Genomic DNA, 14,168 nt, shown 5'->3' with positions numbered 1-14,168 from the left:
AGGTTAAGGGTAGAGAAAGCTTGTTGGGCACTAAGAAAGCTTTGCTGTAGAGCATTTAACACTGACTATTGTCGCCAGGAAATGTCCCGCCATCACAGGATCCTTGTAGGGACCTGATTTAAGAAAAGCAGGCTGATTTAGTATAATTAACATTTCGTTGCTGATAGTATGGATTGTTTAATTTAATATATATATTAATTTTATATATATATATATATATATATATTTTTTTTTAAATGGTATCCTTATTATCCACCTGTACAGTAGGTGGTGGAATGCACATATAATTGTTGCAAACGCCATTATACCAAAGAAGAAGACTTCTGTTGATGGGCAATTCCAAAGCGGAAGTGGACCATTGAGACTGGAGAGAGAAAAGGAGGGAGGGGAGAGGAAACGTTGCATGCTGAAGAGCGGGAGGTTGGGTTGACTCGAACCATACATTTCACATTTATTTTGCAGATGGTTGTTAGAGTTAGAACAACATATAAGCTATATCGTAGTTTATTGACTGAAAACAAGTAGTTGATTGTGTCCGGGTGAGTTGCTAGCCAGCTAGTAGCTAACTAGCGCCCGCCCCGATCGCAGCATCCGCACCGAAGCACTACGTTAGCAAGCCATCATTGGTCGCACACGCACATCGGAGCGGTGCAGCCTCCGTGCGCGAGGGAATATTCTGGTTATATTGGCAACAATTAACCATCATCAGAGACCTCCAGGTAAGTGGGTAGGGTACTGGCGGTTTCACGGATTGACTGACCCTTGTCCGATGGGCGTGCCTTGTGTGTTGCTTGGGAGAGAGAACAACGACAGTCCGCAGTGATTACTGGTGCTTACTTGGTCGTCTGGCTTGGGCCGTGAAAATGAAGCGCGTATGCCACGATTTCATAATTCAAACTCAATTTAAGCTTTCTGAATTGCTAGCACTTAGCAACAACTCATGATTGTAAAGTTATTATCAGTAGTCGATTCATATTGTTGTGCTCAATTCCAGCCCTTTGGCTTCATATAAGGTGTTGTCATTAGATACTCGCATCCTGGCCTGCCTGTCTGTGTGGGGCCTCCCTAGTGAGCAGGCGCTGTTATCTCCACCTCCATCAGCACTCGCTCTGTGCACAGCAGGGGGACTGAAAGCCAGTCGCTAGCCTCATCAACTGTCTGACAATAACCTACCAGATGACATTATTCTTCAGGGCATATTAAAGGACATGGCTATTATTTTAATTGTGTGTGTGTGTGATTTAACTCCTCCTCTGTGTCTCTGATAGGATGAGTGGTGATGAGATTAACCCCGCAGCAGTGGCCCAGGCAGTAGAGGACGTACAGGGAGACGACCGCTGGATGTCCCAGGTTAGTCTACCTTACTGCTAGCCTTGGATTTTGATTCTTAGTTCTATTACACATAAGAGTTATTGGACGAAGGCCTCTTCTGTATGGGGGAGTTTTTTAAAGAGCCCTACGCTTGGTCTGAATATTAAACACATCGCTTGCGGTATGGTTCTGGAAAAATAAGGACCGTATCTTTCATATCCCCAAGAAATAATTTTCAAAAAACAGAAGGTTAAATTGATACACACCTTTTTTTTATAGGGTTATTGTTCCCACATGGCCATATTTCCATGTTGCTGTGCTAGATTACGGAAGACTGGGTGGACTATTGTGCTAATTTTCTATCTGCGTCTCGAACACCTGTGTGTAAACCAGAAGACGGACGCTGCAAACATAATGCTGGGGAATATGGCCATAATGCTGGGGAATATGGCCATAATGCTGGGGAATATGGCCACAATGCTGGGTGATATTTAAACTTAAATATATATATACACACACACACATGGCCGATTTATGAGATGCAGTATCTCGTTTTTTTCTAATAAGCTTTGTTGCACAGTTCATTTCAAACAGTCAGGAATAATCTAATGAATTCTGTGCTTGTAAAATTATATATAGGCCAAATATAAGCCTTCCACAACAATAAGACTCGCTAATGATGTAATAATTTGTTTAACCAGGCTTTCAAGTCTATAAAAAATGTATTTAATTTTTTTACACATTTAACCAGAGCTATGCACATCCACTAACAATGGCCAACTTCTGGTAGCAGGCTTTCTAGAACATTAACACAGGTCTCGTAAGTCTCTTAGCACAAGTGAGTAGCAAGCTAATCTTGTATACTTAACACAAATATAAATGCAACAATTTCAAAGATTTTACTGAGTTACAGTTCATATAAGGAAATCAGTCAATTGAAATAAATTAATTAGGCCCTAATCTACAGATTTCACATAACTGGGAATACAGATATGCATCTGTTGGACACAGATAGAATACCTTAAAAGGAAGAGGTGTGGATCAGAACCAGTCAGTATCTGGTGTGACCACCATTAGCCTCGTGCAGTGAGACCCATCTCACATAGAGTTGATCAGGCTGTTGATTGTGGCCTGTGGAATGTTGTCCCACTCCTCTTCAATGGCTGTGCGAAGTTGCTGAATATTGGCGGGACACGCTGTTGTATACGTCGATCCCGAGAATCCCAATGTTCAATGTGTGGCATGTCTGGTGAGTATGCAGGCCATTAAAGAATTGCTACATTTTCAGCTTCCAGAATTGAATGGCATGACAATGTGCATCAGGATCTCATCACGGTATCTCTGTGCATTCAAATTGCCATTGATAAAATGCTATTGTGTTCATTGTTCATAGCTTATGCCTGCCCATACCATAACCCCACCGCCACCAAGTGGCACTCTGTTCACAACGTCAACATCAGCAAACCATTTACCCACACGGCACCATACATGTGGTCTGCAGTTGTGAGGCTGGTTGAAGGTACTGCCATATTTTTGGGTTCTTTTTTTTATTTCAGCTCATGAAACATGGGACCAACACTACATGTTGTTTTATATTTTTGTTCAGTGTATTTAAAGTCTAGCCAACTTGGATCTATTTGCTTGCTAACGAGGCAAAACAGTTGAACTGTTATGTATACACCTTCCTGTCCGTCTCCAACTGAACAGCATGCTAGCCTGTCCACAGATGTTGAAGTCAAATGGCCTACCCAGATAAGAAGATGCCCAGTTCTCAGAATGAGAACGAGTTGCCAATTCCTGATATAAATGAGTCTTTATGCTCATTGCACAGTTCTAAATCACAGACTAGACAGCTAGCACTTAAGTCAAAAATTCTGCTAGTGGTACCGCAATGCCACGCGCGACAGAAACCGAGCATTCATTTTCCACAATCATGTTCATTGATACTCATTTTAGCAGGGTCTGCTGTGTTCTGTATTTTGGGTATCGTTAGAACGGTTTAGTTCTCCTTTATTACAGTAAAATAATGTCTAAGCGTTTCGGTGTCCATATGACCCATTCTGTTGGACCAATCCTTAAATGCAAATATTGAGTTTAAACTAACTGCTTGTTGTCAGAGAGGAGTAATCTTTCATTGTTGTGAGTGGGAGGGACTTGGTGTCTTTGTGAGATGGAAGGTACACTGTGGGAGGGGCTTGGGGTCTGTGTGAGATGGAAGGTACACAGTGGGAGGGGATTGGTGTCTAAGAGATGGAAGGTACACTGTGGGAGGGGCTTGGGGTCTGTGTGAGATGGAAGGTACACTGTGGGAGGGCCTTGGGGTCTGTGTGAGATGGAAGGTACACACTGGGAGGGGCTTGGGGTCTGTGTGAGATGGAAGGTACACTGTGCAGAAGGGGCTTGGGGTCTGTGTGAGATGGAAGGTACACTGTGCAGAAGGGGCTTGGGGTCTGTGTGAGATGGAAGGTACACTGTGGGAGGGCCTTGGGGTCTGTGTGAGATGGAAGGTACACACTGGGAGGGGCTTGGGGTCTGTGTGAGATGGAAGGTACACTGTGCAGAAGGGGCTTGGGGTCTGTGTGAGATGGAAGGTACACTGTGGGAGGGCCTTGGGGTCTGTGTGAGATGGAAGGTACACACTGGGAGGGGCTTGGGGTCTGTGTGAGATGGAAGGTACACTGTGCAGAAGGGGCTTGGGGTCTGTGTGAGATGGAAGGTACACACTGGGAGGGGCTTGGGGTCTGTGTGAGATGGAAGGTACACTGTGCAGAAGGGGCGAAGGCGAGACCAAAAATACTTTTTTTAAGTATCTTGATTCTTGCGATACAGGCATTTGGAACATTGTGCTAAAACACAAATTAATTTGATATATCGCCCAGCCCTACACAAACGTGTTGTCACTGAAAAATACTGTCGGCTGCAACTGTTAAAACAGTGTACAGTAAGTGTGAATTTAGCATTTGTGAAATTATTTTGATTTGATATGAAAGTATGTTTCCAGAATTACCGCAATTGAGAATTGTTTCATGTTTAGATGGAGTTTTTGGCTATCAGAGAATGGTTGATTGTCAATGAGAATGAATTCCATTATCTTGACTTTAATGGATTATGCCTTTGAGTTGCCTCACTGAAATTGTCTTACTCTTTCAAATGACTGCTCAATGTTGGCATTTTTAGCTAATATCAGCCCATTCCGATATGTTCACCAATTTATATAGTGCTTCCCTAATTTGTATTATTATTGTTGGGCATAAGACTGTAAAAATACCAGCAAATCAACTCCAAGAGAGAAACATTTTGTAAATCTGTTCCAAAGTATTCCCACGCATAATAGAGATACTGTATGTGATCATATACAAAAATGGAATGAATGTTTTAATTCAGATATTATATCTGTTTGGGTCTCTTGCAGTCGGTCCGGCCCCCTGACCATCCCCTCAAAATAATGTTTTTCCCCACAGCTGAATCTACTTGATGATCCCTAGCATAGAGGAAACCTAACATGGCTGAATCTACTTGATGATCCCTAGCATAGAGGAAACCTAACATGGCTGAATCTACTTGATGATCCCTAGCATAGAGGAAACCTAACATGGCTGAATCTACTTGATGATCCCTAGCATAGAGGAAACCTAACATGGCTGAATCTACTTGATGATCCCTAGCATAGAGGAAACCTAACATGGCTGAATCTACTTGATGATCCCTAGCATAGAGGAAACCTAACATGGCTGAATCTACTTGATGATCCCTAGCATAGAGGAAACCTAACATGGCTGAATCTACTTGATGATCCCTAGCATAGAGGAAACCTAACATGGCTGAATCTACTTGATGATCCCTAGCATAGAGGAAACCTAACATGGCTGAATCTACTTGATGATCCCTAGCATAGAGGAAACCTAACATGGCTGAAACAAGAGTCATGACCCTCCTATGTTCATCTCTATCTCCACCATTGTGTAACATTATCTTGTTGTGTAGCAGTGTCTGCCTGGTGATGATGACATGTGTTTGTGCAGCACACACGGTTTGTTCAGGAGTGTAAGGACGCGGAGCCGGAGGTGCTGTTTATAGGAGACTCCATGGTGCAGCTAATGCAGCAGTACGAGGTGAGGGAGGACAGCTGCCTGTGTATACATACTGTGTTATGTCACTTAGAGTCCTGTGTGTGTTGACCTCAGTGCATGTGTTAGTTTTTCTTTGTGCTATGACCCTGGTGTTTTTCATAACAACAACTAAGTCCAAACATTGTTAAAATAAAATGAACAAAAACGGTACCAGTCAAAGTTTGGACACCTACTCATTCAAGGGTTTTCCTTTATTTTTACTATTTTCTACATTGTAGAATAATAGTGAATACATCAAATCTATGAAATAACACATATGGAATCATGTAGTAACCAAAAAAGTGTTAAACAAATCAAAATATATTTTAGATTTTTCAAAGTAGCCACCCTTTGCCTTGATGAGAGCTTTGCACACTCTTGGTATTCTCTCAACCAGCTTCATTAGGTAGTCACCTGGAATCCATTTAAATTAACTGGTGTGCCTTGTTAAGTTCATTTGTGGAATTTCTTTCCTTAAAGCATTTGAGCCAATCAGTTGTGTTGTGACAAGTTAGCCCTATTTGGTAAAAGACCAAGTCCATATTATGGCGATTAATCTGGAAAATTTCAAGATTCTTCAAGTGCAGTCACAAAAGCCATCAAGCGATATAATGAAACTGGCTCTCATGAGGACTGCCAGAGGAAAGGAACACCCAAAGTTACCTCTGCTGCAGAGGATAAGTTCATTAGAGTTAACTGCACCTCGGATTGCAGCCCAAATAAATGCTTCAGAGTTGAAGTAACAGACACTTCTCAACATCAACTATTCAGAGGAGACTGCATGAATCTGGCCTTGATGGTCGAATTGCTGCAAAGAAATCACGACTAAAGGACACCAATAAGAAGAAGATACTTGCTTGGGTCAAGAAACACGAGCAATGGACATTAGACCTGTGGAAAACTGTCCTTTGGTCTGTTGAGTCCAAATATGAGGCTTTTAGTTCCAACTGCCGTGTCTTTGTGAGATGCAGAGTAGGTGAACGGATGATCTCCACACGTGTGGTTCCCATCGTGAAGCATGGAGGAGGAGGTGTGATGGTGCTCTACTGGTGACACTAGTGATTTATTTAGAATTCAAGACACACTTAACCAGCATGGCTACAACAGCATTCTGCAGCGATACGCCATCCCATCTGGTTTTCACTTACTGGGACTATAATTTGTTTTCCCACAGGAGAATGACCCAACACACCTCTAGGCTGTGTACAGGCTATTTGACCAAGAAGGAAAGTAATGGAGGGCAGCATCGGAGGACCTGACCATAACCCAATTGAGATGGTTTGGAATAAGTTGAACCGCAGAGTAAAGAAAAGCAGCCAACAAGTGTTGAGGATACTCCGACTGTTGGAAAAGCATTCCATGTGAAGCTGGTTGAGAGAATGCCAGAAGTGTGCAAAGCTGTCATAAAGGCAAAGGGTGGCTACTTTGAAGAATCTAAAATATATTTGGATTTGTTCAACACTTAAGTTTTTTTTTATTACAATATAATTACATGTGTTAGTTCATAGTTTTGATGTCTTTACTATTATTCTACAAAGATGTACCTTTCCATGACCCAGGAGTTCTCCATAATCCTCTGTGTATATCACAGGACCGCATCAGTCCGGAGAGGCCTTGAGCTATTGGGAATACACATTTCTGAAGTTCGTTTAAATAATTACACCTCTCATACACAAAGGGCTTAAACCTAACACTACTTTCAGTCTTTAAGGATATATGAAAACAATCTATTCATACTAAGAATATTATAATTATATGAAATAGTAATGTACAATCAACTCAAATTACTAAAAACAGATCAGGCATGTAGAAATAATGGACCTATTTTTTTTAATAGTCTTTTGAGAACTAACAATCATCATAATAAAAGCTAGACGGGGAGAATTGAACATTCCCAAAATATTGAATTCAGTATTGATTTTATGTTTTAGCAAAAAGAACACCATAGACATAGCAAAACTGCAACATTTTGGGGCCTCCAGAGTGGTGCAGTGGTCGAGTCGTGCATCGCAGTGCTAGTTGTGCCACTAGAGATCCTGGATCAAGGCCAGGCTCTGTCGCAGCCGGCCACGACCGGGAGACCCATGGGGCGGCTCACAATTGGCCCAGGGTCGTCCGGGTTAGGGGAGGGTTTGGCCGGCAGGGATGTCCTTGTCCCATCGCGCTCTAGCGACTCCTGTGGCTGGCTGGGCGCATGCACGCTGACACGGTTGCCAGGTGTACAGTGTTTCCTCTGACACATTGGTGCGACTGGCTTCCGGGTTAAGCGGGCATTGTGTCAAGAAGCAGTGCGGCTTGGTTGAGTCGTGTTTCGGAGGACGCACGGCTCTCGACTTTCGCCTCTCCTGAGTCCGTTCAGGAGTTGCTGCGATGAGACAAGACTAACTACCAATTTGGATGCCATGAAATTGGGAAGAATAAGGTCAAATGTGAGCTCTATGGCAAAATGTGTAGAATTGCGAGAAATTCACTTTTAAAACTGCAAACATTTCTCCTACACTGCCAGGATATGGGGGCTTCTAAAATGTTCTCTAAAATTCAGACTGGCTGACCAAACCTATAGCCACACCACCACCTAAGCCCCTTTTTGTTCCAGAAGAAAACCCTGTGTGTGTCCACAGATCTGGCGGGAGCTTTTCTCTCCACTGCACGCGCTCAACTTTGGAATCGGGGGAGACACCACCTGTAATGTGCTGTGGAGGCTGCAGAATGGAGAACTGGACAACATCAGGCCCAAGGTGAGATTCAACTGGGCCAGCACAGGCCCTGAGAGGGAAAAGAGCACAGCACAGGGGAACAGTTTTGTTCCTGTAATGCATTTCATCCAGATCAGAACACCTAATCAATACCTCATTGGTCCCCTCCAGGTGACGGTGGTGTGGGTAGGAACCAACAATCACGAGCACTCAGCTGAGCAAGTTGCAGGGGGAATCCTTGCAATTGCACAGCTGCTCACCTCCCGTCTTCCAAAGACTAAGGTTGTTGTTCTGGTAAGTGAAGGTTTTCATTTTTTTTTTGTCTACAGTGTATCTGGAGTATAACATTTCAATCTCATGCAGTGTTTGCATTATCACCTCAGTGTCAATACTATGAGCATGTGCAATGGGGAGAACAAGTATGATACACTGCCGATTTTGCAGGTTTTCCTACTTATAAAGCATGTAGAGGTCTGTAATTTTTATCATAGGTACACTTCAACTGAGATGGAATCTAAAACAAAAATCCAGAAAATCACATTGTATGATTTGTAAGTAATTCATTTGCATTTTATTGCATGACATAAGTATTTGATACATCAGAAAAGCAGAACTTAATATTTGGTACAGAAACCTTTGTTTGCAATTACAGAGATCATACGTTTCCTGTAGTTCTTGACCAGGTTTGCACACACTGCAGCAGGGATTTTGGCCCACTCCTCCATACAGACCTTCTCCAGATCCTTCAGGTTTCGGGGCTGTCGCTGGGCAATACGGACTTTCAGCTCCCTCCAAAGATTTTCTATTGGGTTCAGGTCTGGAGACTGGCTAGGCCACTCCAGGACCTTGAGATGCTTCTTACGGAGCCACTCCTTAGTTGCCCTGGCTGTGTGTTTCGGGTCATTGTCATGCTGAAAGACCCAGCCACGACCCATCTTCAATGCTCTTACTGAGGGAAGGAGGTTGTTGGCCTAGATCTCGCGATACATGGCCCCATCCATCCTCCCCTCAATACGGTGCAGTCGTCCTGTCCCCTTTGCAGAAAAGCATCCCCAAAGAATGATGTTTCCACCTCCATGCTTCACGGTTGGGATGGTGTTCTTGGGGTTGTACTCATCCTTCTTCTTCCTCCAAACACGGCGAGTGGAATTTAGACCAAAAATCTCTATTTTTGTCTCATCAGACCACATGACCTTCTCCCATTCCTCCTCTGGATCAACCAGATGGTCATTGGCAAACTTCAGACGGGTCTGGACATGCGCTGGCTTGAGCAGGGGGACCTTGCGTGCGCTGCAGGATTTTAATCCATGATGGCGTAGTGTAGTATGTTACTAATGGTTTTCTTTGAGACTGTGGTCCCAGCTCTCTTGAAGTCATTGACCAGGTCCTGCCGTGTAGTTCTGGGCTGATCCCTCACCTTCCTCATGATCATTGATGCCCCACGAGGTGAGATCTTGCATGGAGCAGACCAAGGGTGATTGACCATCATCTTGAACTTCTTCCATTTTCTAATAATTGCGCCAACAGTTGTTGCCTTCTCACCAAGCTGCTTGCCTATTGTCCAGTAGCCCATCCAAGCCTTGTGCAGATCTACAATTTTATCCCTGATGTCCTTACACAGCGCTCTGGTCTTGGCCATTGTGGAGAGGTTGGAGTCTGTTTGATTGAGTGTGTGGACAGGTGTCTTTTATACAGGTAACGAGTTCAAACAGGTGCAGTTAATACAGGTAATGAGTGGAGAACAGGAGGGCTTCTTAAAGAAAAACTAACAGGTCTGTGAGAGATGGAATTATTACTGGTTGGTAGGTGATCAAATACTTATGTCATGCAATAAAATGCAAATGAATTACTTAAAAATCATACAATGTGATTTTCTGGATTTTTGTTTTAGATTCCATCTCTCACAGTTGAAGTGTACCTATGATAAAAATTACAGACCTCTACATGCTTTGTAAGTAGGAAAACCTGCAAAATCGGCAGTGTATCAAATACTTGTTCGCCCCACTGTATATTAGAATCAGGCTTGGGCTCAATTCAGAATTTAATTGAGGATGCTTCATATATTTTAAATGTTTATTAGAGTTGAATCGAAACAGCATACAGATATGCAATTTGAGTTTGAATTTAAGGAAATAACAACAAACATGTTATATAAATGCATGTAAAATATTGTTGAAACAGTAGATTTTCAAGACAAACTCTTAAAATGAATGATCAAGGAAAACAAAATATATACACTACAGTTCAAAAGTTTGGTGTCACTTAGAAATGTCCTTGTTTTTACAGGAAAAGCACAAACAAATTGGAATATCTACATAGATATACAGAGGCCCATTATCAGCAACCATCACTCCTGTGTTCCAATGTCAAGTTGTTAGCTAATCCAAGTTTATCATTTTAAAAGGCTAATTGATCATTAGAAAACCCTTTTGCAAGTATGTTAGTACAGCTGAAAACTGTAATAAAATTGGCCTTCTTTAGACTAGTTGAGTATCTGGGGTATCAGCATTTGTGGGTTAGATTACAGGCTCAAAATAGCCAAAAACAAATAACTTTCTTCTGCTACTCGTCAGCCTATTCTTCTTCTGAGAAATGTGAGAAATTGCCAAGAAACTGAAAATCTCGTACAACTCTGTGTACTATTCCCTTCACAGAATAGTGCAAACTGATTCTGAATTGTGCCCAACCCTGTTTTAGGATGTATGCATTTATAGATGTTGTCCTTTTAGTAACTAACCTCTTCTGTCTGTAAATCTCAGGGTCTGTTGGCACGGGGTGACGGGCCCAACCCGCTGCGGGAGAAGAATGCGGCGGTGAATGGCTTCCTGCGCTCCTGGCTGCCGCGGCTGGGCCAGGCCCAGTTCCTGGACGTGGGGGCGGGCTTTGTGCACTCTGACGGGACCATCTCCACACGGGACATGTTTGATTTCCTGCACCTGACGGCGGCGGGCTACCGGGCCATCGCCAAGCCCCTCAGTGACCTACTGCTGCAGATACTGGATGAGACGCCTGAGGAGAAGAGGGCCTCGCTGGTCTGAGGGCCACACCCCAGGGGCCACACAGCCAGGGACATGCTTCACTGACTCCCTCCTTCTGTTGGGGAGTAGCTGGAAGTTCCCCCAAACCACTATTCTAGGGTCTTGTCCTAGATCTGTGGTTAGGGGTGACTTCTACCTGGAGTCTCTACTGGGAACAGGGGAGAGGGGAAAGTCAGGGGTGAGGCATGCTCCTGTCTGGGGAAGGGGTCAGATCAAGATTTGTCACTCACATGAGGGGGCTGGGCCAAGCAGAGAGAATGGGCACTCACATGTGAGTGGAACTGAAACTACAGGAGGGAGAGTGCATGGGATCATGTGCATGTGTGTGGGGTGACTGTGTGGAGAGAGTCAACAACTTCCAGAGAGAAATACATACATGCTGTAGCAGCAACAGTAGCACTTGTGGTCAGAGAGATCTGATAGTGGGAGGATAGAGAGAGAGATGGGACATTTCTGAAGTACACCTGCACAAGCATTATAGAGAGGCCAATGGCACACATGCATAGACCCCCCCAAAATTTTTTTTTAAAATAAAACCACACTGTAGTAGACTGTAAAATGTTGAGTTTTGCCATATGAAATGTAAAGTAGCTTCCTACTCGGTCATAGCTTAGCTGCACAGTAATAAGCACTCCGATGCGTTCTCTCTCAGAAATCAGTTTGAGTTGGCTCCATTTGCCCCAACAGACTTTTTAAAAGCTCTAAATTACCATCTGAGGACCAACTGCAAAATATTCTCTCCTCCCCCTCTCTCTGCTTTGACACACACACACAGCAGTGAAGTCAAAGCTACCTTCCCGTAATGGCCTTCTGCCATACACACACTGTCAGACACTGCCTCTCTTACACATAGAAAAAACTGTAACTAAAATCCCTGCACTTTCTCTCTCCTGCTCACTCTCGCCACTCTTCATTTTTGTCCTTATTTTGTCTTGTTGTGTAGTATACAGAACCCCCACCCAGCCCTGGCCACACTACCACCTGCCTCCTAACACATGACATTGTCGCAGGACGACTTAAACAGTAGCATCATGATAAAGCTATTGACACACAACATTGATTGAATTTACTAGTCTACTACACTAAAAAAACTACCACAGGTCACATAGAGAATGTCATGTGTTTGACCTTTCAACCCTGTTTTGTTTCCTGGTGCAGTTGAACTGAAGTGGTTAGAGGTCCTCTTGCTGAGCATCGACTGCTCTCATGTTATAACCGTCTACACGTATTCTTCTTGCGCTATGTTGATCTACATTCTGTACACGCGTGTGTGAGTAAACCTTGAACATAGCTGGAGGTGAGAAGTGTGTATGTCACTTATGTTTGAGTCTGTGCATTGGTTGTATGACTGTTTAGAAATGGCCCATTTGTATATAATACATATATATGTGTGTGTGAAGCTTGGATAGATGGCCTTGTGTTGCGAATGTGGTAGTGTTTGTAAGAGAATGACCATTAGTGAGCATCTGTATTTGGTGCAAACTGCACTATATCTGGCTTATTGTCACATGCTGAGAAGACGGCGCATTCCAATAAAGGACCATGGATGTATATCATTTGTGGTGTTGCTTCATTTCAGTTGTATTTAAGATGTAAATGTGGGGGGAAAGGTATTATATCATCAAGGTTTGTGATTAACAGATTAGTATCTGTGATTGTCACTGCATAATTAACTTGCAGGAGTCCCATTTAACCTCTAGAGGGAGCCCTTTTATGTGCACTCCAAGTGGGACAGACCTCTTACTGTCAATGGGACAGACACTGATGGCTTGTCTCAAGAAATGACTTCCTTTCCAAGGCTATTGGATAGGAAACGTCAAGCAAACGCTTGCACAGTTTATGGTAACGCAGATAAATCTGGTAATTATCAGTGATATTGTGAGGGAGAGAAGAGGGTTGTCTTGCTGTTTTAAGAACTCTTGAATAAACCCCCTCCCTTATCCCTGGCTGACAATTCCGAGTTACCTGTTGGATATCTCTGCTGCTATGGTGTGGTGGTGGTTTGCACAATTTATGATGGAACCTTTACTAAGGCTCACAACAGAAATGGTAAAAATGAGAGGATAAAGGTAGTCAAATTGAAGAAATAAATGAAATAGCTTGTTGCCAAAACTATTATATTGGTGTCCATTAATGCACATCAGCAATAGAACGAGGATTCACTTTGACTAGAAGTTAATAGTACCATTCAGATTACTGCACCAATAGGAAGACACCATTTCTGTTTTACTGTAACTGATAAATTGCTATGGCTAACCTGGTACGTGGGAGTCAGCCTTATCACTCCTCTGTCCCCTCACCACTGAAAGAAGAGGGGAGGAAGGTTAATGAGATGTGGTTCATGGAGCATTATACAGTAGTGTGAGGTAAGACAGGGTTAGGTTGTTGGTCAATTTCTTCAACATGATCAGGTCTATATTATCAAACATTCATTAGTAATGGAAACACAGACTCTGTTGAAGTATTAAAATACTCCTTTTAGTCATACAATTGTAGGCTATAGAGTACAGTTTAACAGTATATGATAGCTCTCCCCAAGTTCTGCAAAATGTCTTAAGACATCCTGTAAATCCTGTAACTCATACAGCTTCCCCAATCCCCTTTGCGTAGCCTCCCCAATCCCCTTTGCGTAGCCTCCCCAATCCCCTTTACGTAGCCTCCCCAATCCCCTTTACGTAGCCTCCCCAATCCCCTTTACGTAGCCTCCCCAATCCCCTTTACGTAGCCTCCCCAATCCCCTTTACGTAGCCTCCCCAATCCCCCTTACGTAGCCTCCCCAATCCCCCTTACGTAGCCTCCCCAATCCCCCTTACGTAGCCTCCCCAATCCCCCTTACGTAGCCTCCCCAATCCCCCTTACGTAGCCTCCCCAATCCCCCTTCTGTAACCTTCCCTAGCAACAACATTTTAATAAATCTAACCTCCCCCTAACAGCAGGAACCATCTTATCAGCAAGTAAAAACTCAGAAGTGGGTTTGACCGAAACTTGACCTTTCATCACAAGTAGAGTCATAA

General features: G+C 43.3%; 1 protein-coding gene across 4 annotated transcripts; it reads left to right on the top strand.

Annotated features, from left to right (window-relative positions):
• Positions 1-309: 309 nt before the first annotated feature.
• LOC109872778 (platelet-activating factor acetylhydrolase IB subunit beta) lies at positions 310-12,705 on the top strand. Of its 4 annotated transcripts, XM_020464103.2 has the most exons (6): positions 310-719; positions 1,269-1,350; positions 5,334-5,423; positions 8,042-8,158; positions 8,288-8,410; positions 10,876-12,705. In XM_020464103.2, exons 2-6 carry the CDS (start codon positions 1,270-1,272, stop codon positions 11,152-11,154), a joined length of 690 nt encoding a protein of 229 aa, XP_020319692.1. In that variant the 5' UTR covers positions 310-719; position 1,269; the 3' UTR covers positions 11,155-12,705. The 4 variants fall into 4 exon arrangements, with proteins under 4 accessions (XP_020319692.1, XP_020319693.1, XP_031663591.1 ...); XM_020464104.2 differs by lacking the exon at positions 5,334-5,423 and having other exon boundaries at positions 335-719; XM_031807731.1 differs by lacking the exons at positions 310-719; positions 1,269-1,350 and adding an exon at positions 2,670-3,691 and having other exon boundaries at positions 3,778-5,423.
• Positions 12,706-14,168: the final 1,463 nt, after the last annotated feature.

This window comes from Oncorhynchus kisutch, linkage group LG28 (genome assembly GCF_002021735.2).
Source record: "Oncorhynchus kisutch isolate 150728-3 linkage group LG28, Okis_V2, whole genome shotgun sequence".
Lineage (NCBI taxonomy): Eukaryota > Metazoa > Chordata > Actinopteri > Salmoniformes > Salmonidae > Oncorhynchus > Oncorhynchus kisutch.
This window is presented reverse-complemented; position numbering and strand designations above follow the sequence as displayed.

Bases quoted from the DNA above. Each gene is read 5' to 3' on its own strand.
- LOC109872778 (XM_020464103.2), top strand. From the start codon at position 1,270: ATGAGTGGTGATGAGATTAACCCCGCAGCAGTGGCCCAGGCAGTAGAG. The intron at 1,351-5,333 runs GTTAGTCTACCT...GTGTTTGTGCAG, and splicing joins ACGACCGCTGGATGTCCCAG to CACACACGGTTTGTTCAGGA. The intron at 5,424-8,041 runs GTGAGGGAGGAC...GTGTGTCCACAG, and splicing joins AGCTAATGCAGCAGTACGAG to ATCTGGCGGGAGCTTTTCTC.